Source organism: Sciurus carolinensis, chromosome 13 (assembly GCF_902686445.1).
Source record: "Sciurus carolinensis chromosome 13, mSciCar1.2, whole genome shotgun sequence".
In the NCBI taxonomy this organism is placed as follows: domain Eukaryota; kingdom Metazoa; phylum Chordata; class Mammalia; order Rodentia; family Sciuridae; genus Sciurus; species Sciurus carolinensis.
In genome coordinates, this window is record NC_062225.1 from 88535704 (window position 1) to 88559693 (window position 23990).

Consider the following 23990-nt stretch of genomic DNA (forward strand, 5'->3'; position numbering starts at 1 on the left):
GCCTTCGATTCCCTGCTGTATAGCTCTTGGTCAAATAAGGTAATTTTCCTGTAACTCAATTTCTTTGTTACATTGAAGTTGTTTACAGTACCTAGCTCGCACGGTTATTGTGGAGACGAAATGAGTTATCTTACCTTTAAAATATCTAAAGCAGTGCTTACAGCACTTAAGTATGAGATTAAACTCGCACTAAATGTGTTATTTCTACCAAAAAAAAAAAAAAATTCAAATCCTTTAATTTTGAGCTCTTCTGATAGTCTCCTATGGCACTTCTCCCTGAGTATAAGCACAAGCCGATTTTCAAGGAGCTCAAATAGGTTGCTTTTATTAAGTTTCAAGCAAATTGATTATACATCCTCGTATGACATACAAAACTCCCTAGATTGACGGTGGACACGATTCTAGAGTCTGGGGAGAACGGCTCAAGGGTGCTGAGATGCTCGGAAACCACCTTTCTCAGGAGGCGGAACCTTGAACGCTCAGCTGGCGACCTAGGACTTCAACTTCCACACAGACAAGGTGGGACCTGTTACCTGTCGCCGGCGGGTCTGTGGCCTGGAGGAAGGCCCAGGTGAGGCTGCAGGTGGCGAGAGGGCAGGACCACCGTAATTGTTCTCCATCCAGTCTGGGCTTTTATGCAACAGTCCTGGGCACAAAGGGACTTCTGAGCTAGGCTACCGTTTGGTCTATCGCCCTCCTACTCCTGGCCCCGGCTTTGTCCCCAACTTCCCCCTGGGTTGGCTGAGCTGCTTCGACACGTGCCCCCTTTTGTCTGGCCGCCACTCCGCTCCCCTTTGCTGTCCACCGGCCCTCCTAGTAAAGGACCCGGGCGCCGCCGACTCCCGGGATTAAGAAGGCGAAGGGGGAAGGCGCCCCACTCGCCCGCGCCGTTCTCGCGCAACGTCCGGGGCCGCGCTTCGGCCCCTCGCCCGGGTCCTCGGCACGGGGAGGGGCGCGGCGCGGCCGGCGCCCTCTGATTGGCTGCGGGCGTCGGGGCGCCGCGTCGCGATTGGGCCGCGGGGCTGTCTGGCGCGAGAGCGCGCGAGGTGGGGAGGGGGCGCTGGAAGCTGCTGGAAGTCGGGGGGCGGGGGGATGCGGCGGGCGGCGGCGGGAGGGGCCGCGCCGGTGCGGGCGGGCGGGCGCGGGCGGCGGGCGCAGGGGAGGGGCGAGCCGGGCGCCGCCCCCGGCCCCTCCCCGGCCCTCCCCACGCCGCTCTCCGACCGCGGGCCGCCCAGGGGCGGGCGCGCCGCTGCATCCCCATCCTCGTCGTCGCCCGGCACAGCGCGAGCGGGCGAGTGGCGTGCGGGCCGGAGCGGGCGCAGCGCCGAGGCCCGGCCATGGCCACCACCAGCACCACGGGCTCCACCCTGCTGCAGCCCCTCAGCAACGCCGTGCAGCTGCCCATCGACCAGGTACCCGGCGTGCCCGGGGCATCGCGCCCTGGCCGCCCCTGCCCGTCGCGGAGTCCCCCGCCGGGCCGGGAGGGGTGGGGGCTGGGTGTCACTCCGCCCGCCGCCCGGCGCGGAGGGGGCGCCCAGCCTGGCATTGTCGCTTCGCCCGCGGGCGCCGGCCGCCTCCCTCCGGCCGCGGCGTGCCCACCCAGCCCCCCATCGCGGCCCCGGGCGGGGGTGGGCGCGCGGCGTCGCGGGCGACAGCCGCTGGGGAGGGCTCCCCGGACAGACGTGCGCGCATGCATGCCGTCCTTGCCCCGCGCCCGGGCGCTCGGACCCGCCGCGTCCCGGAGCCGCTGCCCGGCGCGGTGCGGAGCTGCTCTGGGCGCCGCGGCCCCGCGCGTGCCCCGGAGGCTGCGCATGGGTCTGGGCGCCGGGCGCGCCGTGCCCCCACCGGGGCTTCAGCGGTCCAGCGCTTGGGGACCGTTCGCGCCCCAGCGTGGCCGAAGGAACTCCGAGAGGCAACAGTTTGGGGGTGGTGGTGCAGAGGTTATGGAAAGAAGTCACAGCGAGTTCATTACCCAGGATCTCCAGCCGAGAAAGTTGCAACCTTGTAGATAGGAGCAGCCACCCTATCCCCTCACCCTACCCTGAAAAACACATTTGACACCGGCTGGGGAGGACTGGCATTTAAATGAGGCCAACCGAGTTTGATTGTTTGAAGGGCCTCAGGATTCCTGAGAAATAAACAGTATTGTGATGGGAAAGCAGCGCCATTTTTATTCAGAAAAGAAAGTTTGGAAGTATTTTGTCCTGAGAGTGCAATTTGGGGAAGTCGTCGATAGGGTCTAGTTAATTGTTCTGACCCCAGGCTGAAGGTAATTGACTTTGGAAATTTTGCTTGCCATTATTTCAAGTGTTCTTGATCTGGCAGTGTTTGCACTTTACAAGTGATACTGGTTCACTGTCCTTAGCTCGACTCTTGGTGTTTTGGGTATCTTTAGGGGTTTGGTTTCCAAGATAGGACTCTTGCCGGTCCAGACCGCTGCTCACAGCAGCGAGCTGGAAATGACTTCTCTGTGCTTTACTGTTTTAAAAAAAAGTCTGAAGTATGCGGAAGGAATATTTAAAAAATTCTGCCTTCTGTTTATATCTAATTGCTTACTTGTATTTCAGTCGTACCTTCCAGTTAATAGTGAAGTACCTGTCCCCTATATACCTTGAACAGCACTTAACGATGACTATCATACTAATAAAGTACCACTAGTGAAATTGTGTATTTTGCGAAGATAGTCTTCTCTTTATTAATAGATGAATCAGGACTTAAGGTTTTGGGTCTTCTCAGCCCCTTGGAGGACACTCACTCTTTTCCAAACTGGAGTGCAGTTGTGATCTTTGAGAGTACCACACCTCTGACTGACCCAGGTTGCTGCCGGTGTCTGCAGGCCAGGATCTGTTGGAAAATTTTCTTGCTGATGGTAAGCAAGGGAGATGCAGGCTTACACTTTTTCATTTCTTTTAGGGAGACAGGTATAGCTCTTCCCTCTCCCTTTCCCTCTCTGCCGAAGTCTTCTTTACCATGCTGATATATTTTCTTTACTGTGCTAATGCCTTTAGATACATATAGTGCTTATAACATTTTCTGTGATATAATATTAATGAACTTATTTAAACATCTCAGTAAAGCTGGAGAAAGTTCTTTTCTTGTACTGAAATAAGTAGGAGAATCAAGGGAAGGTGGCAAGGTGGCAGGGTTTAACTTTTTTTTTTTTTTTTTTTTTTTGAGTGTGCTTCTTAACTAACTAAAGGTCTTGATTTGGTATCTTGAACAACCTTCATTTTCCTGGGACTATTCTAAATTTGTGCAGCCATGTATAACCCTGAGTTTGTGTGACTATTTGTGTAGTATTTTGAGTTATTTTCTCTGCCCTAAGCAAGTCTGAAGAATATTGAGTTAATACACTGCTTTTTATGGTGAGAATAAATTATTTCTTTGAAGCATCAAATAATTGACCTCTTTATTGATGAAGCTCTTGCAATAACTGAAAACTCATATTGTAAAATTAAGTGCATAGCGGGCTGGAGTTTTGGCTCAGTGGTAGAGCAGTTGCTTGGCATGTGTGAGGCCTTGGGTTTGATCCTTGACAACTAAAAAAAATTAAATAAAATGACTGTATGGTTCCTTTAAAAAAATTAGATGAATAGTCAGTTAGCCATTATTTTAAATTTAAGCAAAACAAAATTTTATAATGTAAATAATTGAGTCCAAGTTGAGAGAAAACCTAAGAATTGGTTGTAATCAAATAGTGTGACTCAACAGGAAGAAGACAGTCAGAAAGTGAAAAGTGTAATAGTATATAACTTGTTAGCATGTTGATTTTGTATGTGCTAATTAACAATGTTTCGAAAATTTAGGAAATCATGGAAGTAGTTGCTTGATGTCAGGAAGAAAGGGAATTTAGGGTAATAAAATAGTTAACTTTTTCACTAGAGTGTGGAATTGATGATAGCAATCATTGGTGTTTGTGGAACATGGGAATGCACCTTTCAGGGTCAAGTAGCAGAGAAAGGAGGCTATGCAATGAGACGTAAGGGAGAAGCACTGCGAGATCTTACTTTGGACTCCTGGATTATTAAATCTTCACTGAGAATTCCAGAGTGACTTTGAGGAAACCCTAGCATTTTTCAGTAGGCCTTAAATTTAAATAAAAATATAAAATCTAGTATCTAGTTCAGGTTTCATGGTGCTTAAAGATAGCCAGGCAACCTTGTTTCTAGAATAATACTTCCTAGGTGGATATGATTGAAGGGATATATCGAGAGTGGGATTTGAGGAAGGAACTGGACTAAGGAGAGTTGTGGCAGAGGAAAAGCAGATATGCCCTCAGCAGGTGTCAGATACCTTTGGACGGAATTGTGTCCTTCGTACGTTGCTGGTACGCAGTGCCCTTTTTAAGACACCAAAGTGAATAGTAAGATGAAACAAAGAATAATCAAATATTCCAAATCAACCTATTTTTTAGCATTCTCTTTCAACATGTTGTGTCTTCTGTTGTGGTTTGTCTAGTACTCTGCGTTACCAGATGAGGTCGATACCAGCGTTTCCCCTTCATCCTTCCATAGCCTGCCTGCCATCCACCCATCCACTTTCTTTCCTTATTTCCCATGTTGCTGTAGTCACCACTGTGGGTGGAGTAAGTACCCTAGTGTTGTGATATCCAGGATGGCCAGTTACGGATGAGTCATTGGACGGTCCTGTTTCGGGACAGGGGTCATTATTTTAGAGATAATATGCTGAACTCTTGGGGCAGGGAGAGGGGCAAGAGGGGCACTCAAGATATTTTGAAAGGTTTGGAGGAGAGAGAACAGGATGGATTGGGGGCAGAAGGAAGAACCCAGTTAGAAATCCTGCCAAGTCAGTAACCATAATGCCTGACACTTGACAGTGTACAGCGCTCTTTCACATCCATGATGTTCTTTAACTGAATCCTCATACCACTGTGGGAAGTAAGAGTCAAAGCCTGAAGGTTTTAGCTTCAGATGTGCCTGTATGATATTAAGCATTTGCATAAAAGGTCAGTTTCAGTTTATAGTTTTAACAAGTGGCAAATACCGTTGTTTACTTTGTTTTAGATCAGGGCCACTGGGTGCATTTTGGAGGGGAAGATGAGCGCACCATCTTCTCAAGCCCCCAGATACTCGTGCATTGGCCCTTACGATTCAGACAGGGAACATGCGTGTAAGAGAAGTGTGGAGGCCTGCAAAGTCCTTGTTCCTTTGTGGTCAGTTTGCTGATTGCCCTTTTCTCCCCACACCCCCTTTCCCTGTGCTGGTTGACAACCAATGAAATAAAGTGACGGATCAGGGAAGAGTGGTTTACAACTTCAGCTTTTTAAATTCCCCTAGTTCCCCTACCTGTCTGAACTGTGATGAATCCCATTTTATTGATTAAGAAGTAAGCGAAGTCCTCAGTGTAGATCCTTTTTTTTTTTTTTCCTCCTGGCGGTGCTGGGGATTGAACCCAGGGTCTTGTGCTTGCAAGGCAAGCACTACTACCAACTGAGCTATCTCCCCAACCCCTGTAGATCCTTTTAAAGAGCATGACTTTCAGGAGAAAAAGAGGCATGCCATGAAACAGGCAAATCAAGGATTTGTTTTCTTTGAAGGTTGCCAATTAACTGCTCTAAGTTTGGCCCTAGGTTTAGGAATATTTAACTCATCTGTGTCTCCTGCTTTTACCCCTTTCATGAGAATCAGTCTCCATCGCAGAAACCCCGAGATGCTGACAGCCTGTTGTGGAAGATTCCTTTCAAGGCATATGGGACTGAGATTGCCCTGTCATTTAACAATTTTAGAAACATAACTTAACATAAATATTTCTTCCTGGGCTTATTTTAAAGATTCCACGCTTTTGTGTTTATTACCTGATGAAGCTGCCCCATGTTAGAGGGAATATAAATAAACAGGGAGGAGGGTGGACTGACACTCTTGAAGGAGTTTTCGGCAGCGAAGAGTTAGAGCTGACTGGCTGTCATCTGAAGCAGTCCAGCACAGCCCTCCTATCTGCCGGGGTGTTGATGCTAATGCATTGGTCCCTGTTCCTCCTCCCTCCTCAGCGGGAGCACTGGTGTGGTGGTGTGGTGGTGTGGTGGTGTGGTGGTGTGGTGGTGTGGTGGAGGAGCACCATTAGGTTTGGAGCCAGCCTTGTGCCCTTTAGCAGATGACTGTTTTTCTTTAAGCACCAGTTTCCTCATCTGAAAATAAGGACAATATTAAGTAATAGGTACTTGCAGGTTTTTATGAAGATTAAAACAAAAATCTATGTAAAAATACTTGGCTCCTAGTAGATGTCCCACAGGTCCTCCTCCTTTACAGAATACAAAATATTTAGAATGCATTTTATGTTTTTATTTTGGGAAATTAATGTCTGTTCACATTTTGCATTTTTAATCCTTAGGACCTCGTTTTTAGGAAGGGAAGTATGAGACTCAGGTTCAGTTACATGCCCACACAGTGATTAAAGTAGGATTAAAATTTAGTTTTGAATTTGGTGATAAAAGTAGTTTTCTGCTTCCTTGCTGCTTAGCACATTCTTTGTCTCCAGCTTGAAACTGCTGCTTTGGATGTTACTGCCCTCCGTAGGTACAAATAGCCCTGGTCTCTGTTTATTGGGTCTGTCCGGACTCACTTTCCAGGGAAATCCTCAAAACAGCTTGCACGCAGCTTGGCCTGCAGTCAGTTTCACAGGTGGGCTTCTACCAGGATAAAACATTGTGAGCTTTCTTTAAATAAAACAAGCCATAACTGTGACTCTCAGCAGAATGGTCATTTAATGACTTCCTGACTAACGTGGGTGCAGAGGGAAGTCCTGCTTTAGCCAGGAAGTAGGATTTGGAACAGGAGAGGCAGCTGATGCATGGAAGGATAGAACCAGGGCTGAGGAGGCGCCCCTCCCAGGTACTAGTGTTGGGTCCCTTCTGTGGCTTGTCACAATCCTAACCAAGCCCTTCCAAGCCCATATCCAGTGTCCCTTGCACACAGACCTTTTTGTGAGTCTCATTTGATGTGACTGCTTCCTTACTTGAGCCCCAAGAGAATTTTGAATCTGGCACTGTTCTGACATTTGCATTCTGTTGAATGTTATATGTATCAGTCAGGCTTCTGGTAGGAGACAGATTGAACCAGGGAGCTGAAGAGACTTAAAAGAACTCTACAGAGATGTGGGCAGGTTTGGGGAACTCACCAAGAAACAGTAGTTCCCAAACCAGCTGCTCTAGGCCGGGGGGTGAGAAGGAAGAATGAGTGCCCAAGAGTTGGTGGCTTCCAGCGAGGGACTCGTTTGGCCAACCTGCAGTGAGCCTGAGGGACAGTGGCACATGTCTTTCCTCCTGACCTTTGGTCTCCTGCTGGTGTCTCCTTCTGAGGATGGGGTGATGCTTTGGGGGCATAGTGGAGATTAGACCTGGAGGGGAATTTAATTAGGATCCAGAACTGTGTTGCTTCAGTGTTACTCATTCCTCTCTTGATAAATACAAGTGAAAATCCTGATACCGTGATCTTTGGTGCACATCCCCATTCTCTCTCCTCAGTCATGTCATTTGAAAGAGCAGTTGACTCTTGCCATTTTCGTTTTCCTAATTTCCATTCACTCTGGAACCTGTTCCATCAGGCTTCTATCTCTGACACTAATAGCCGAATCCAAGGACAAACATCAAGAAACAGCGCTCACCAGTCACTTCCTTGCTCAGAACTCTGCACAGCTTCCATGTTGCCTGTCGCAGTGCTTCCTGAAGTGGCTGTGGGATGACTTGTATCAGAATCCATTTAGTACTGTCATTAAGAGTGTGCATTCCTAGGCCCTGCCCAGGTCCACTGAGGGCCAGGGAGTCCTTACTTCCTTTCCACACCCCACCACCGCCAGAGGCTTGGACCAAATGTTTAGGCTCTTCACATTATGAAAACGTTATGCAAATGTGATGCAGCCTTGGGGCTGCAGCTCAGTGCTAGAGCACTGGCCTGGCACGCGTGAGGCCTGGGTGATCCCCAGCGCTGCCCCCGACCCCACCGTGCATTTGTAAAGATGTTTGCATGTAACTCCTCAGGTACACCGCAGTGCAGTGGCGTGGCTGACAGTATCATCACGAGATTTAGGAAAAATGGAGTTGATAGTGTCCTCCTCTCTAAGCAGTGTGGCCCTGAAAGGGCAGAGTTTTTGTTTAATAATGTGTATACCTTTCAGTCGTGTCATGATCTTGTGTGGCTGTCTCTGCCACCTCCTACATGGAAACCACAGAGGCCCAGATTCGGGATCCTGCTGAAGGTGAGGCCTGCCTGCGAGGCCTGCCATCCCCTCTGCGAGCTGACTTTTGAGAAGTGCTGCCCTGCAGGGGGCTTAGAACCCCCTGCCCAGGATGCTGTTCATTCTCTGGCCTCCTGGCGCTCCCTCTCCAGACAGGCCAGGAGCAGTTGCCCGAAGCCCGGAGAGTCTGAAGCCTAGCCTGCTGCTGGAGGCCGGTCTTCCATGCTCAGTTACGTAGTTTCCTCAGTGCAGTTTGCTTTCTTTTAACTCTTTGTGAAGCCCCTTCGCCCATTGTGGACTGGCAGATCTTTCCAGCATTCAGCTGAAGACTGTGCCTTCCAGGTGAAGCTTTTAAGATGTGTCCTCTCCTTTTCCAACCCCTGGCCTCCTGTTGGGCAGCTTGTGTGTGTGTGTGTCTGTGCACGCGACACACGTGTACTCTGAGTGTGTGTGATGCTGCTGCCTCAGGCTGTGAGCCTCCCTGGTGGGCTAGCACCTTGGATGCTTTTCAGAGAGCCGTCTCTTACATCCTGTGCAGCATTTCTGTAACGGGGCCAGTGCTGAGAGAAGAAAGACAGCTGTCGTCCTGCCCCTCCTTAGCTGTGGACTCTCAGCTCTTCTCCTTCTGCCAAGCCAAAGCCTCGGCTGTCCAGAGCTGCCTTTCCTAGCAAGGAGTTTTGGGGGACCTTCCTGGGGGCTGCTTGCCCCTTCCCAAGCCTCCTGTCAAATGTGAATCTCCTTCCGACTGGGAAGCAGTGTGTGAGGATTCTCCTTACCTTTCCAGGGCACTTGCCTTCCCTTTTTGTTCAGGGCCTTCAGAGCAGTGGCCTCGTGTCCCTTTCCCATCTTAAACTGCTTTGATGACATCTGTAGCATCTAATCAGTAGCATCTAATTATTTTTTTCCTCCAATACTGGGGATTGAACCCAGGGGCATGCTACCATTGAGGTCTACCACTGAACTACATCCCCACTCCTTTTTAGTTTGAGACAGGGCCTTACTAAGTTGCTGAGGCTGGCCTCGAGCTTTTGATCCTCCTGCCTCAGCCTCCCGAGTAGCTGGGATCAGAGGTGCTCACCACTGTGTCAGCAGCATTTGTTTTTTGGCTTCCTCTTTACAAGTCTCCCTACCAAACTATGCATTTCTTAAGACTGGGACCCTTTGTGTCCCTCTACTCAGGACCATCCTTGGCTTGGGGCATGTTAGGGGGAGTGGCGCTAGCCTGATAAAGGGCAGAGGCTGGCTCAGATTCCGATGGTCACTTGTGAGCTTTGTGCTTTTGGCAGGCTACTGATCCTTGATCATCTGCAGTTTCCTGGTATATAAAACGGGGCATGTGGTAGTGCCCACCTGGCAGGGTTGCGGTTAGCATCGCAGAGGTGATGGAGCAGAGGCCTGAGTATGGGCTTGGACAGCATTGACTCTTGGGATTCTCTTCCAGGGGCTGGAGGCCCACGTAATTGTATATGACTCGTTCCTCAGAGTCCACTGGAGTCCTCTCATGTATTTGAGTGTCTAGTGTGTACCAGGCAGTGCGCTAGACAAGGGGATGCTGAGGAAAGTGACTGTGGTCCCACGCCATTGATTGTCAAATTAGAACATTGCTTGCAGCTCCTGGAAGGAGTTGGCCAGGTGGGAAGGGGAGTCCTGCTCAGGGAGCCAGAGAGGCTGGGGACATGCTGTGTCCAGGGCTTTCCCTGCCTTCCCTTGGTACCCGTGCCCTTCTGGACTGGAAGGCAGGTTGGACTGGGAACAGGGAGGCCCACGTCACTGGCCAGGAGCCACTGTGCCGATTGAGGGGTGTGTGCCTCTTGCTGGCTGTTGTGTTGCTCAGAGTGCAGATGCCCTGGTTGATCAGGCTTCCTGACGGACAGACAGCAGGCAGAGCAGTGAGGGAGAGCCAGTAATGGAAACCTTTTTGGCTGCCTTATTTCTCTGCTAATAGTTTATTAGGAGGCCAAAGACATGCAAACATTGAGACATTTTGGGGTGTGTGACCGATTGTTCAAAAATAAATGAAGGTAACTCTTGAGATAATCAGTAGTCAGAGCTAAATGATCACAGTGGTTGGAAAGAAGCTTTATCAGCATTTTGATCAAGAGATTCAGACAAAAGAAACCCTCTGATCACACAATTGTCTTTATCTGTAAAGAACAAAGGACTGCCACTTTGAAAGAACTCCTGTGGGGTATCTTCCCCACCCACCAGTCCTCCTTGCTTCCACACCCTCCCAGGCTGCCTTCTGGTCCAGGGCAAGCCTGCCTCTTGGCCCCCATCAGGTGAGTGAGTCATCAGTGGATCCTGTGAACTGGTGTCCTTGAGTGAAGAAAGCTTGTCCAGCCAGGGACTGACCAGCTGTCAACCAGTTAGGCCACCCTCTTCTGACCAGCTTGCTTTGCTTCCATCGAGATACTGGACAAAGGTGTAACATACCTCCTGTTTTAATCTGTAATCCTGTAGAAACTCTTAGTTTTTGGAGATTGTTTTGGGCCAGACTAGATGTTTGTGCAAGGTTAGAGTTATAAATAATATATAACAAATATAAATATATGTTGGGTGTATTTCAGTTGTTCAGTTACATGTATGTTAAAATAGCTCCTTGCTTATGCAGGCTAACAGAAGATTCTGACACCTTTAATTTTCTTTTTGAAACTAAATTATAGGTAGAATATAACACATACATGAAAGACATCCAAATGATAATTTCCTGTTGATACTGGATGGAGGGAGAGACACAGCACTCCATCTTTTGCAGAACCATTAGTTTCAAACCACCTGTCTGCTGGGTGTTCAGTGACTGTCGATTGAATAGAATGCATCCCATTTAATTGTATTAAATTTCAGGATAAATGTTTATACGTGCAATTAAGTTCTAGAAATGAACTATAGATAGAAAATTGCCTGAAACTAGCAATAAACCTTAACAGTAAACCTTGGGAGTCTGTTTATTCTAAGGCGTAGCTTAGCTGACCAGGCCGTGGGGTTAGGTGAAGTAGCTAATGCCAGTTTCTGCTCCCACTCAAGACGCCTAGTGGGTACCAGACAAGGTTAATATTGGGCCTCGTCTTCTGAGGTGTGCACAGCACAACCATCTGGGATCTGCGTGCAGCCGGAAGGGAAAGCCCCTGCTCCTTTTCCTAATGATTGCCATCAAGGGACATTGGCTTGCTGCTGCCAAAGCTGATTTTTCACATGAAGCTCAAATCTGGATTTTTTTTAATGGAAATGTGATTTTTAAAATTTTGGATAAAACTTAAAGTTTCGTCTTTTTGAGCCCATATCTAGGCAGATCTCCCAACCAAGAGTTAAGTAGCAGAGTCTATTAGAGTTGATGGTGGTCAGTACACTCTGAAGTACAGTGTTGTGTTCTGAAACTTAGGAACACTGGCAAACCAGATTATAACCAAGCAGGGCAAGCAGGACGATTGAAGAATCAGAAGCTGTGTCAGGCAGTAGATGAGGAGAAAACTCTTTATCTCATCCTTCAGTCATTTCATCCTTAAATTGGCCAGAAGGTTCAGATTACCTTTTATCTGGCTCTTTTCATTTGGAGAGGGTCACATCTTGGGCATAATCTGGAAGGTTAATAAATACCCCATTACAGTGGAAGGCTGGAATTTTACACTATTCTTTTATTCTTTTTGAAGATTCAGTATTGCAGTTGTTAACTGGGCTGCATTGTCAAGGCTATTTTATGGGGTGTTACATTTAAAAAAAAAAACAAGTCTGGCTCTGGCTAGTGGGGACTAACTTGGTAACTCGGAAAGGTCTCGATCGTCCTGAGTGTGGAGTGGTGCACGCCTGTGATCCCAGCTACCCTGGAGACCCGGGTAGAATCATCCAGAGTTTGAGGCCAGTCTGGGCAACATACTGACACCGGTTTCAAAAAAGAAAAGAAAAGAAAAATTAAAAGAAGATCGATTGTCTTATAAGGCTGTCTGTTTTTCTTAAGTGTGTATTGATTTTTGGCCAGAATGTTTTATCATGTGATAGCTACTCAGCTTTGGGGTTTAAGTTTAATCTGCAGTCTGCTTACCCTGACTGCTAGCCTGCCTTTGCCTTTTCTAACACTAGGACTGCACAGCTGTTCATATTAGCTCCATCCCAAGAATAGAAGTGACAAAGATTTTTGGTGCATGATTAGAGCCAAGAGGATGAGGGATGAGAACTGAGGACGGGTGGGGAGGCACCTAGTTAGTACTTGGTATCCTAGGGATAGTCACGGGCGCCATGGGAGGAAATTAAAATTCTGGGTGCCATCATTGTAGTCGCCATGCATTTCCTGGATCGGGCTGCGTGGATCTTTTCCTTTTGTTTGTGGAAAATGTTGTAAAGCTACACAATAACTTGGCATCAAAACATTGAGCTTCAGCCTTCCATTAGACCTGTATGGAGATTCTGATACACTAATCAGAATTGGAGAGTGGAGTTTTGAGTATTGTTGAATGGTATGTTAGGTGAATTTTTGATATGGATCGGGGAGATGCATTTATAAAGTCTCATTTTCTTTCTAAGGTATCGGAAATATAAATTGATGGAGAAATATGAAGTTCCAAGAACGTTTTTGGCATAGGGTTGAGAGTTTTACTTCATAGAACTGTAAAGTGATCCATATGTTTTTTAAGGAATATGTCAGTGGGTAGGAAATACTTGAGTAGATTAAAACATCCTACTTGTAATATTAAAAATAAAAGGTTGTTGGTACCGTTTAAACAAAGATTAAAATACAACAGTGCATAATGCTGGTCTTGGATTGTTTTCCTTTTTGTATTTTATTGCAAATAGGAACCTCTAGAAAATAAAAATATTAGGTGACTTTGTTTTGTCCCCAGCACCAGATTTGGTAGATGCCAAGTGAGGGAGAAAGGCAGTGCAGGTCAGCGTGCCCTGACGACTGGTCACATGGGTTAGCAAGCAGGTCCACTGTGGTTATGTCACCTGTAATCATGTGTGCAGGGCGAGGTGCAGAAAGGAAAGGTGGCTGTGTGTTGCTATCGGTTAGCTTGCTGGGAAAAGGGGTCTCTTAGCAAAATGACCCTTCACCGAAAGGCTGTGTAGTACAGAGTACACAATTTGACACGTTGGCAATATTCTGGGACTTGTGCATTTGGAGGGTTTTGAACATTTTTGTTAAAAAGAAGGTGATAGGTTTAGTATTATTTATTTTTTGCTATCACTTCAGATGTCAAGAATTACCAAGGGGTGTTAGTAGTTCTGGAGAGAAAAAAGATGAGCAAGTGCTCTCTGGCTCTTTAGCCCCTGGTCTAGTGGGATGGAAAGGTGACAGGTGGTTCTAGAGTGTCAGAGTGTCAGGAGACAGGTATGTTGGGATGAGTTTGGATAAGGCTGCTGTGGCTGAGTCCCAATACTAATTCAACTACTTAAAAAATGATAGTTTTGTTTTTTTTCCCCGTCAAAGACAGTTTTGATGTAAACAGTGGTGGGACTCTGCTCCACCTGGCCATGCCGAGGTCTGTGTGCCTTACAGCCTGTGGCTTGATAACTTGAGGTCTCGTTACTAGCAGCCTGGTTGAGCCTGGCTCACACAGGGCAGTGGGCTTTTTGTATTTTGATTTGCTTTTCCCTGATGACTGATGTGGAGAACTACTATATGATCCAGGAGGACCATCCAAAGGAAATGTTGAAGAGACATCTGTAATACCATGAGTATTGCAGCACTCAGCACAATAGCCAAGAAATGGAAATAACCCAAGTGTTTGTCAGCTGATGAATGGATCAATAAAATGTACCTGTAAGGGAGTACTATTCAGCCACAAAATGGAATCACGTTTGTTATTTGCAACCACATGGGTGGGACTGGAGGACATTATGTAACATGAAAGAAGCCAGGCATAGAAAGTCACCTGCACCTCTTATCTCGACCACATGGAATCTAAAAGCATTGACCTAGAAGTTGAGAGTAGAATGGTGGTTACCAGAGACTGAGGAGGGCAGCTAGGAGGGCATGGTGGGCAGAGGCTCATCAGTGGGTGCTAATTTGTAGTAGATCCCAGGGGCTGACTGTAGATGATGATAATACACTGTATGTTTCAAGAGACCAGAGGAAAGGCTTTTGAATGTTTTCACTGTGAAGAAATGGCAAATGAGAAGATGAATATATTCAGCCTAATGTAAACGTTACACGGTGTGTACATGTATTGAAACATCACATGGTACCCATGATTATGTACAAGTTTTTATTTTTCTATGTGTCAGTTAAAAATAAACACGTTAAAATACGAAGTCTGGGCTCTGCCATCGGAGTTTGGTTTACCAACAAACTGGGCTGGCGTCTGTTAGTTTTTGGATCACTAACCAGGTGATGGGGCGCTGGAGGACCTGGTGGTTTCCGGCTTCCAGAGGAGAAGGGCAGAGACTTCTTGGGTCAGCACACACACGGGTCATTTCCACTCAGGTTTCTTTTGTGAGAGCTTTGTTACACGGCTGCAGGTCACTGCAGGGAGATGGGTTGGTGTAGGTGGGGGCGGGTAGCCAGGAGCCGTGCCCAGCTATGGTTCTGCCACAGAGGAAGAACAGGGCAGGCCCTACCACACTCTGGAATCATCTCAGGACGAATAAGTAACTCAGGTCAGGGTTGAACTGCTCAGGGCAAGATAATATTTGAGCTGGAATTCTTAATAATAAATTTTCTTGGTATCCTAAAGCAAAAATGTAAACACCCCCCACTCCTACCCCCCAGGGATTGAACCCAGGGCCTCTTTACCACTGAGCCACATTCCCAGCCCTTTTTATTTTTATTTTGAAACGGTCTTAAAGTTACCCAGGCTGACCTCAAACAAGATCCTCCTGCTTCAGCCTCCCAAGCCTCTGGGATTATGGGTGTGTGCCACTGTGCCTGGCTCAGTACTGGCTCAGTGCTAGACTAGGAGAATGTTGTAGAGTGAAGAAAGGGCAGGCTCACTCCTTCCGTAAAGATGGATGGATGGCCTGACTTTGTGCTAGGCTTTGAATTGCAGAGCGGGTGGAACAGGCGGATTCGAAGACATAGCTAATTAAAAACCAGACATGTTTCCTGGATTAAGATTCTGGTGACTGGGATCCGGGGTGCAGGAGTCAGCCTGCGCTCATACGGCTGCACTTCCCAGCTGTGAGGCCGGGGAGCCTGGCTTCCCTGCACAGGGCCTGGTGACGGGCAGCCCTTGGCAGCGTGGCTCTTGTGTGCTCTGACCCTGGGAAGTAGCCTGCTGTAGGAGTCTGCTTGTTGACCATCTGGCTTCTGCCTCAACACTGCGAGGCAGACCCTGTGTCCCGTGTCAGCAGGTGGTGGTTTTGGGGCGCTCCTCTTCGAGCTGCTCACGGGCTCTCTGGCCAGTCCAGCAGTGGTCCTGGTAAGCCCGTTACTTCAGGGTCACCTTCTGGGGAGTCGGTGCCGTCTCGTTCCATTCTCCGTGGCTGATGAACAGCAGCACGTGGGTGCGGTGGGTTTCGGTACCCTGTTCTTCCAGTGCGGAGCCCCTGGGTGGGGGGAGTGGAGGCTTCTGGCCCTCAGGGGTGGGGCAGCCCTGCATCCCAGAGTTCTGTCTCCAGGCGCGGTCTGTAGGGTTCTGCAGCGTTGGTGTGCGTGTTTGAAGATTGACTACTCTTTGCCTGTTAACTTACTAAAATATACTAAAAGGAGTAAATGTTCATTTAGTAATAAGCATATTCTCACAAATAATCCTGTTGAGGTGCAGATAGCGGTGATGAGGCATGCCCCAAACACTGCTGGTGTAGGTGTGGTGGACTCCTGTATTTTAAAATCTGATTTAGAAAGTGATATATCTTTATTGTATGAAATTTACAAAAGACAAAAGCTTATAAATATGAAAATTTAAAAATAATTTTAAAAATAAAAATATTGAAAGATAAATTATCTTTCAATCCAGAGATAACTTTGACATTTTTTAGACTTGTGTATATCTAAGTAAAATTGGACTCACATTGGATAGACAATTTTTGTGAACTTTTTAACAATATTTTGAGTCATTTATAATTTTATTAAATTGCTCTCTAAAACTTACATAGTATTCCGTTATTTGAATGTGTCATAGTTTATTTCTCAGTCATTTGTAATTTTCTGCTATTACGGTTTTGTAGAAAAATTTTTTTTCCTCTTTTTTGGTACCAGGGATTGAACCCAGGGGCACCCAACCACTGAGCTACATCCCCAGCACCCCCTCTTTTTAAACTATTTTTTAGTTGTATGTGGACACAGTACCTTTATTTTTACGTGGAGCTGAGGATCGAACCCAATGCCTCACTCGTGCTAGGCAAGTGCTCCACCACTGAGCCACATCCCCGTCCCCCAACCCTTTTTATATTTTATTAGGAGACAGGTCTCACTGAATTGCATAGTGCCTCGCTAAGTTACTGAGGCTGGCTTTGAACCTGAGTTCCTCCTGCCTCACCGCGGTGATTACAGACTTGTGCCCCGCTTTAGTAAGTTTCTCAAGTACACCTCTGGTGCGTATAGCTGTTTGTTTCCTTAGGAAAAGAAGTTTCTTGAGGCTGAAATAGTATGGAACATCATTGGTTTTAAAACCACTGGCAGAGCTCTTAGTTTCCTCTTCAGTTGCTGCAGTTGCTCGTCTTCTCCTTAATCATCTTTACCACACTTTGCTTCTCTGTTCAGTTCGGGCCTCCTCCGTTGCAAGTTGTCTTGCCCTGCAGCACTTGAGTGCTATGTGCAGGTCCAGAGGGCGCTCCCCACTCCAGCTTGCTGCAGCTGGGTGGGCGGGGGACTGCCACCTTACCTTGTCCAGGCCTGGAGCCACTTTCTCCTCCCCCAGCCTGGCCGGGAGAGGTGGCTTCTGCACACCTTCTGTGCAGGTGCTGTTGACTGGAGGGCCCCCCCTGCGGAGCTGGGGGTGCAGAGACTGGGTTTTACCTGGAGATCCTTGGCTCTGTGGGCACTTGGCAGATGTTTGCATCAGATCTAAGTTGATGATATTTTACATTTGGCAAAATGAGGTCGACTTCATCTTAAAGTCCCCAGACCATTTGGAATTCTGGCAGTTTTACAGACGATCATGCGGTTACTTAACAGCACTTGTATAATTTCACTGTTGTGCCCCAGACACTCAGGTGTTTATAAGTTCCTCTGGGCTTGTCTCTGATTCCAGCTTGTTAGAGTGGAGAGACGCAGACTTACGTGACAAGGACTGCAGGTGGCACTTGTGGACTGGATGGTGCTGCAGCTGCCTTTTGCACCCTGGGGTTGGTGCTGTCTGCCTGCGTCGTCCTGAACCACTCGTAGCTCAGTGCTGAGCTGAGTTTCATAGACACTCCTGTTTGGGCTTTTCTTTTAGCAAGCCCTGCTTTTCCTTGATTTCCAACTGCTGTTTCTTGAGTCTGAAATAATATGGAAAAACAAGAAATTAGGATGTTACTTGGGGAACTATATCATTGAGTGGTGAAGAGAGGCATTTATTGCAAATCCTAACACGTCGTTCCCTTCTGCAGAGCCCTCCAGGGAAACCGCTGTCCGGCACGACGAGGCCCTGGCTGCTTCTCTAGCCTCATTTTCTGTGGTGGCTTTGTCTTCATCAGCACTGACCTCACAGCCCTCGAATACGCCAAGCAAGTTCCACCTCAGGGCCTTTGTGCTTGCTTGTTCCTGGCTCCCTCCTGTAGCATAGCTCTTCCCTTTCAACATAGACCCTCCTGTTATTTTGCTCTTTTATTTTTAAAACTACTGACCTGATCTTATGTTAGATATTCTGATAGTGTATATTCAACCATTTATTGTCTTCTCTCACCAAAAGTGATCTCCACGAGAGCAGGGGCTCTGCCTTCTGTTTTGTTTTCGCTGATGTGCCTGGTGCCTGGGACCGAGCTCCATCAGTGTTTGTCTGTGGAGTTAATGAAGTATACACCTGATCATTACCTGGGTTTCCTTGCTTAAAGGAGTGTAATTGATCAGCAGGTGACTTGTTTTAGCTTTAACTTCCGCCTCCTGTTTGGAACTTCAGTCTGATATCAGTGAGTTATCACTGGGGAGCTCATTTTCTGTTGCAGGAAAGTGGTGGTTTCACATGGTGACAGTGGTGCTTGGAGCAGGTCACAGCCCCTCTGGGGCGTGGAGGCCTCGGATCCCTGTATGTAACGTGGGGATGATGTGGTGTTGGAGTTCTTGGGTTCTGGTCTTGATGAACTCTTGCTAGGTTGGACCCGGGTTAGAGAGAGTTAAGAGTCAGACGCAGATCAGTTGCCAGGCTCCCTCCGGCTGCTGGGTGGAGGATGTGACCTGGATGTGCCGCCGCCTAGGGATCCCTGCTCCTGAGTCGCTCAGCTCACGCCTGGGCAGCAGTGGAGCAGGCTTCTGCGCCTTCCTCGGGGGTCCAGAGAGTGGGCGTGCTCCCTAAAAAGGCGTGCTGGCAGTGGTGAGGAGTTGATAAGAAGGGGCCGGCGCGCGCTGACTGTTGGTCACTGTGTTCCGTTGACACCTGTGTTATCATACCCAACTGTATGTCATTTTACAACTTACTCATTAGACTCCGCCCTCGGGGGAAGAACTCGTCATCGTCCCCTGACCCTCCAGCAGTGCTGGACTAGCTGGCAGTGTCCACTTGTCAGTGGATAAAGAGTGGCTTGAGGACAATGGCATAATGGAAAGGAGGTGGATTTTGGAGTCGGAAAAAAGAAATTTGCTTTAAATTCTTTCTAGACCAAGGAGAGGATACAAAGAAATAAGTACCAAGAAAAGAAGTGGACTAATGTGTCTGTACTTAAAGTTTTTAACAGTAGTGATTAAAATAGTTTCTGCTGAATCCAAGAACCAAGCTACACAAGACGAGCACCCTGAGTATTTCCTTTGATCTATACTGTGCTTCTTCTCTCTTCATTAATAGGTAGTGGTGGAGAAGTCAGGCTCCTGCTGAGTGATGGAAGATTTACAGATGTGAATATTGGAATGCATTTTCTAATTACAAAGTAATGACGAGGTGGGAGGAATCAATTTTGATTGAACGCAGTGGAGCTCTCTTTGGAGATGTCCGAGTATGAAGAGGAGTGAGTTCTTGGTGGACAATGACCCGCCTTCTACCAGGCATTTAAGCCAGGAGCCCCACTGGGGGGGTGGGGCTGCTCATGGCTGGTCAGCAGCCGTCGTCCTCTGTGCAGTTTGGTTCTCAGTAGTGCAGAGGCCAGGCTGTAACTGATAGTGTCACCTGCCGGGCAGCTTCTGACCTCCGGATGACCCTGCCAGCAGTGAACAGTACTGGACCACTTAAACCTTCTGATTCCAGAAAGAGCACTTGTATTTTGGAAAATACTAGCTTTTTTCCCATCATTTTCCCTTAAAACTTTTAAATGAATTGCGTAGGTATCAGGGGTTAGAGTAGTGGACTAAGCATGGCCTTTGGGTTTGGCCTCAGCTTAGAATTTTGGCTCCCATGCTGTGTGACTGGAAAATGACTTGGTTTTCTGATCTTCAGTCTCCTCGGGTGTTTTGTTTTTTGGAGGGGGCGTATGGAGGATTGAACTCAGGGGCACTCAAACACTGAGCCACCTCCCCACCCTATTTTGTAGGTTATTGGAGACAGGGTCTCGCTGAGTTGCTTAGCGCCTCGCCCTTGCTGAGGCTGGGCCGGGATTGTGGGCGTGCACCACTGTGCCTGGCTGTTTCCTGTTTTTTTTTTTTTAAGTCATCCGTGGACCTTTATTTTATTTATCTATATGTGGTGCTGAGAATTGAACCTAGTGCCCCACACGTGCTAGGCAAGCGCTCTGCCACTGAGCCACAACCCCAGCCCTGTTTCCTTGTTTTTAAAATGAAAAATTTCCTCATATAAAAATAGTGTTTTCCCAGGGAAGCAAGAGTATTCTTGGATTAATGGAGGCTGTCGTATCTGCTTATAAGTGGCAGCCACTGCTTATAGTCCTTTTGGAACACGGGCAGACCACATGAGGCCATCTCCCATTGGCGAGTGCCTGCCCAGCACACGCTGGGTGCCCCTCGTCTCCTGACTGCGTCAGCCCTCAGACAACACTGTGCACTGTGTGCGATGGCAAGGGCCCGGCTGCCAGGTAGGCAGCTGGTGAGTGGCAGGCCTGGGTGGGACTCAGATCAGGACTGTGCTGCCAGGTTCGGCCCCCAGGGTGTGCGTGTACGTTGATAGGTGCTTATTTTTGAAATGAGCAAAAATATAGAGTGAAAAGAATATTTTGTGCATTTCTGAGTTAGATGTTAAAAGATTCACTTGATTTTAGAATTATGTATTTGTTTTATGAATCACTGCTTCTAGAATGCAGAATGGAACTTTAAAAACTGATAATATAAACAGGTAAATTGAAATGTTATGACCTTTGTTTAGGCTGGTAGTATAAGATTTTAATGGCCATTATTTCTCTTTTAGGAGGAAATTAATTTCCACAGATTTCGTTTTAGGCAAATAAACAGATTTTAAAACTTTTTCTATATAATTTTTCCATTCCTTAAACTTGGTATTTTAAATTATTCTTCATAAAACATTTTTATTACCTAATTTACAATACCCATCCATTGTAGAGATTGGGAAAATATTCTGCTAACTCAAATCTCGAATCCAAATCCTTAGGGATGCCCTCTGTGCTCTGAGAACTGACTTTTCCGCCTCAGGTAATCCCTTCAGGAGGCTTCCTCGCCCCCTCTGGACTGGGCGCTGCTCCTGCTGCCTGCAGTTCTCCTCTGTGCTTGTTCTGACTCTGCAGCGACCAGTGCATCATTTCTTGAATCCTGTGCTATTCCTTTTGGGTGAGACTTCTGTTTTGCTGAAGCACGCATGTAAATAACCTCCTAAGAAATCAAACTTTCCGAGTCAGTTTCCGTTCAAGTGTTGGCGATATGGTCACGGGCCTCGGGTCTGCAGTGACTCCCCGTATAACCTAGGGGTCATGTCATGACATCACAGCACGGGCCATATGGTCACGGGCTTCGGGTCGGCAGTGACTCCCCGTATAACCTAGGGGTCATGTCATGACATCACAGCATGGGCCATATGGTCACGGGCCTCGGGTCGGCAGTGACTCCCCGTATAACCTAGGGGTCATGTCAAGACATCACAGCCCGTGGTGCTGCTGGTAAGCGTGATGCTGGCCTAGTTCCTGTGGCTTTGTGGTTGATCTGATTGTTCTTGAAGATCCCTAAGATCTTCTCTTTATCTTTGATGTTCTTCGCTCCGTGTTTTCGGGTCTGTGTGGTGCTTGGGCAGTTCTTGCAGTGCAAAGGCTCATGCTCTTTAGCTCTAGGAAATGGGCTGCAATTCTTTGATATTTTCTTCCTTTGTTGTTTTCTTTCTGGGACTCTTCATTTGTTAGACGTTGGACCTTTTGGATAAATTCTGTCACTACATGTTCTGTCTTGTTACCCGTGAGTTTGGGAGACTTCCTCCCACCATTAGCCATTTGACAGGTGGTGACTGAGCCTTTAGAGAATTCTAGGCCCTGACTGATGCCAACTACAGCTCCAATTTGCCATCTCCATTGAACCTTGTCCCAAATGTAAGAGCAAAAGAAATATTATTATCTTCTTAAGCCACCATGCTTAAGAGTTATGTTTATGTAATTTCAGGGAGATTAAACCCACAGGTGCTTAACCACTGAGCCATATCCCCAACCCTTTTTATTTTTTTCCTTTGAAGCAGGGTCTTGCTAAGTTGCTTAGGGCCTTGCTAAGTTGCTGAGGCTGACTTACTTTTGATCCTCCTGCCTCAGCCTCCTGAGCCACTGGGGTTTGTCATTGTGCCTGACTTGTCATCATTTTTTGTTTAGGCAATCATATGTTTAAGAAATGTTGAAGTGTAATTTATATATGGTGCAGTGCACAGAGCGTCAGTGTGCAGTGTGAACAGTACTCACAGATGCAGACACTGTGTAACCCATGTCCTCTGCAACCCTGGGAAAGCAGCGTGGTAGACCAGGGAGAGGATGGTGCTGTGCTGGACGACAGGTTCAAAGAGGTTGGCAGGATCACTTTTTATATATATGTTTGGGTGTCGATGGACCTTTACTTTATTCATTTATTTATATGTGGTGCTGAGGATCAAACCCAGTGCTTCACACATGCCAGGCAAGTGCTCTACCACTGAGCCACAAGCCCAGCCCCTCAGGATCACTTATATTTGGGTATAATCTGAATATGACAGGAAACCATTGTATTTTTAAATGTTAGAATAGTTTAAATTCACACAAAGTTGTGAAGACAGTACAGAGAATTCCCATAAACCACTGTCTGATTTAATCCTGTTGTTACTATGTGACAGTAGTATGGTCATTTGCCACAACTGCAGAACCAGTATTGGACATTATTAACCAAACTGTATACTTTGTTTAGATTTCTTTATTCTTTTGTAGGTGGGGGGCTGCTGGGATTGAACATTGAACGCAGGGCCTTGTGCTGGCTAGACAAGTGCTCTACCGCTGAAGTACATTCACAGCTGCTTTTCTAAAAATGTTATTTTGAGCGGATTTTGCCAGGTTGCCTAGACTGACTGTGAACTTGGGCTCCTCCTCCCTGGTCCTCCTGAGCAGCTGGGATCACAGGTGTGTTCCACTCACCCGGCTGGGCAGCACATTGGGGTTAGGGCTTCAGCAGAGGAGCTTTGGCCTGTAACCAGATCCTTTTTGTGTTCCAGGATCCTGTGCAGTTGCCACTTGTATTGAGTCCGTGCGTCTCCTTGGGTGCCTCTAGGCTGTGACAGTTCCTCGGGTTTTCTTTACAGTAGGTTTGAGGGATTTTGTAGAATGTCTCTCACACATTGGGTTTGTCTGTTTGGTTTGGGGGAGACTGCAGAGATGTCCATCCACCCTTGGGAGGGTATGAACTTGCAGTGTGCTGGTCGCGGTCAGTGTCGGCCTGGGCGCCTGGCCGAGGCAGTGTCTGTCAAGCCTCTCCTGTGAAGTCTCTCTGTCAGTCCCCACTTCCCACTTTGCCCTCATTGGAAGAGACCTTGCTGAACAGCCCAGGCGAAGGTCAAGCTCTCAGGAGTTGAGCTCGTCTGATGGACTTGTCAGGGTCTTGATGGAGTGTGGTGGGCTGGAGGCCATCGGGGACTGCAGTGGGAGTGTGGCTATAGCTGGGGCTGGGCGAGGTGGGACAGTGCGTGTGTGAGAGGTGGCCTTCCTCGGCTGCCCTTGACAGTGGAGCTGGCGGATGAGAAGAGCAGCACCAAGGTCACGACTTCCCCTAGGGTTCGGCCTGAGCATCCGGGCAGTGGAAGAGGAAGTGGAAGAGGATTGGAGGGGTAGGTGTGGAAGCTCCCTGTGCTGTGGCGAGTTCCAGGCAGGTCTTAGACTTTGAAGTAGAAGTATTGTGTAGGCCGTTGCACGCCGAGCCTGAGCTAGGGGGTGTGGCAGGCTCAGGATTCATGGGGGTTACACATTGTGACTTTAAACAATTTCATTGTGCTTTGAAGCTAAAAATTTGGTTTGATAAAGTGCCTATGATAATTTGATCAGAATGATGAGAAAAACCAACATCAAAAAATGTAAATAAAAATAAATGATAAGAAAAAAATATCGGTAATCTTTTCATCAGCATGGGAGGCCTCTTTGTATGGTTTTGAGTCCCAGCTAATACAGCCAGTTGAACATGGAAAATTTAGAGTTTGATTTAGATGTTTCAAAACGACTGGGAAAGAGGAAGCTCGTGTCTCCCCCAGGTCTCCGCGGTGTGTGGTAGCCTCGCAGTCGGCTGCTGCGGCCCGCGGGTCACTCTCCCAGAGGGAGACCAGGCAGCGCGGGGTTTCCCTGGACAGGCTGCGGCCACGTGGCTCTAGCTTCCGTGCTTCCCCAGCGCTCACAGGAAGCCAGCCTTTGCTCCC

General features: G+C 47.6%; 1 protein-coding gene across 3 annotated transcripts in view; it reads left to right on the top strand.

Annotated features, from left to right (window-relative positions):
- The first annotated feature begins 1170 nt into the window (after nt 1–1170).
- Nucleotides 1171–23990, top strand: part of Mboat2 (membrane bound O-acyltransferase domain containing 2) — a 137419-nt gene continuing 114599 nt past the window's right edge. Inside the window, exon 1 of one of the 3 annotated variants that reach the window (XM_047523111.1) lies at nt 1171–1412. Coding sequence is in view for 1 of the 3 variants with exons in the window: in XM_047523106.1 (XP_047379062.1) it covers nt 1338–1412 (75 nt within the window). In the remaining 2 variants the exon portion in view is untranslated. The remainder of the gene's footprint in view (nt 1413–23990) is intronic. The other 2 variants (XM_047523106.1, XM_047523110.1) reach the window with 2 other exon arrangements.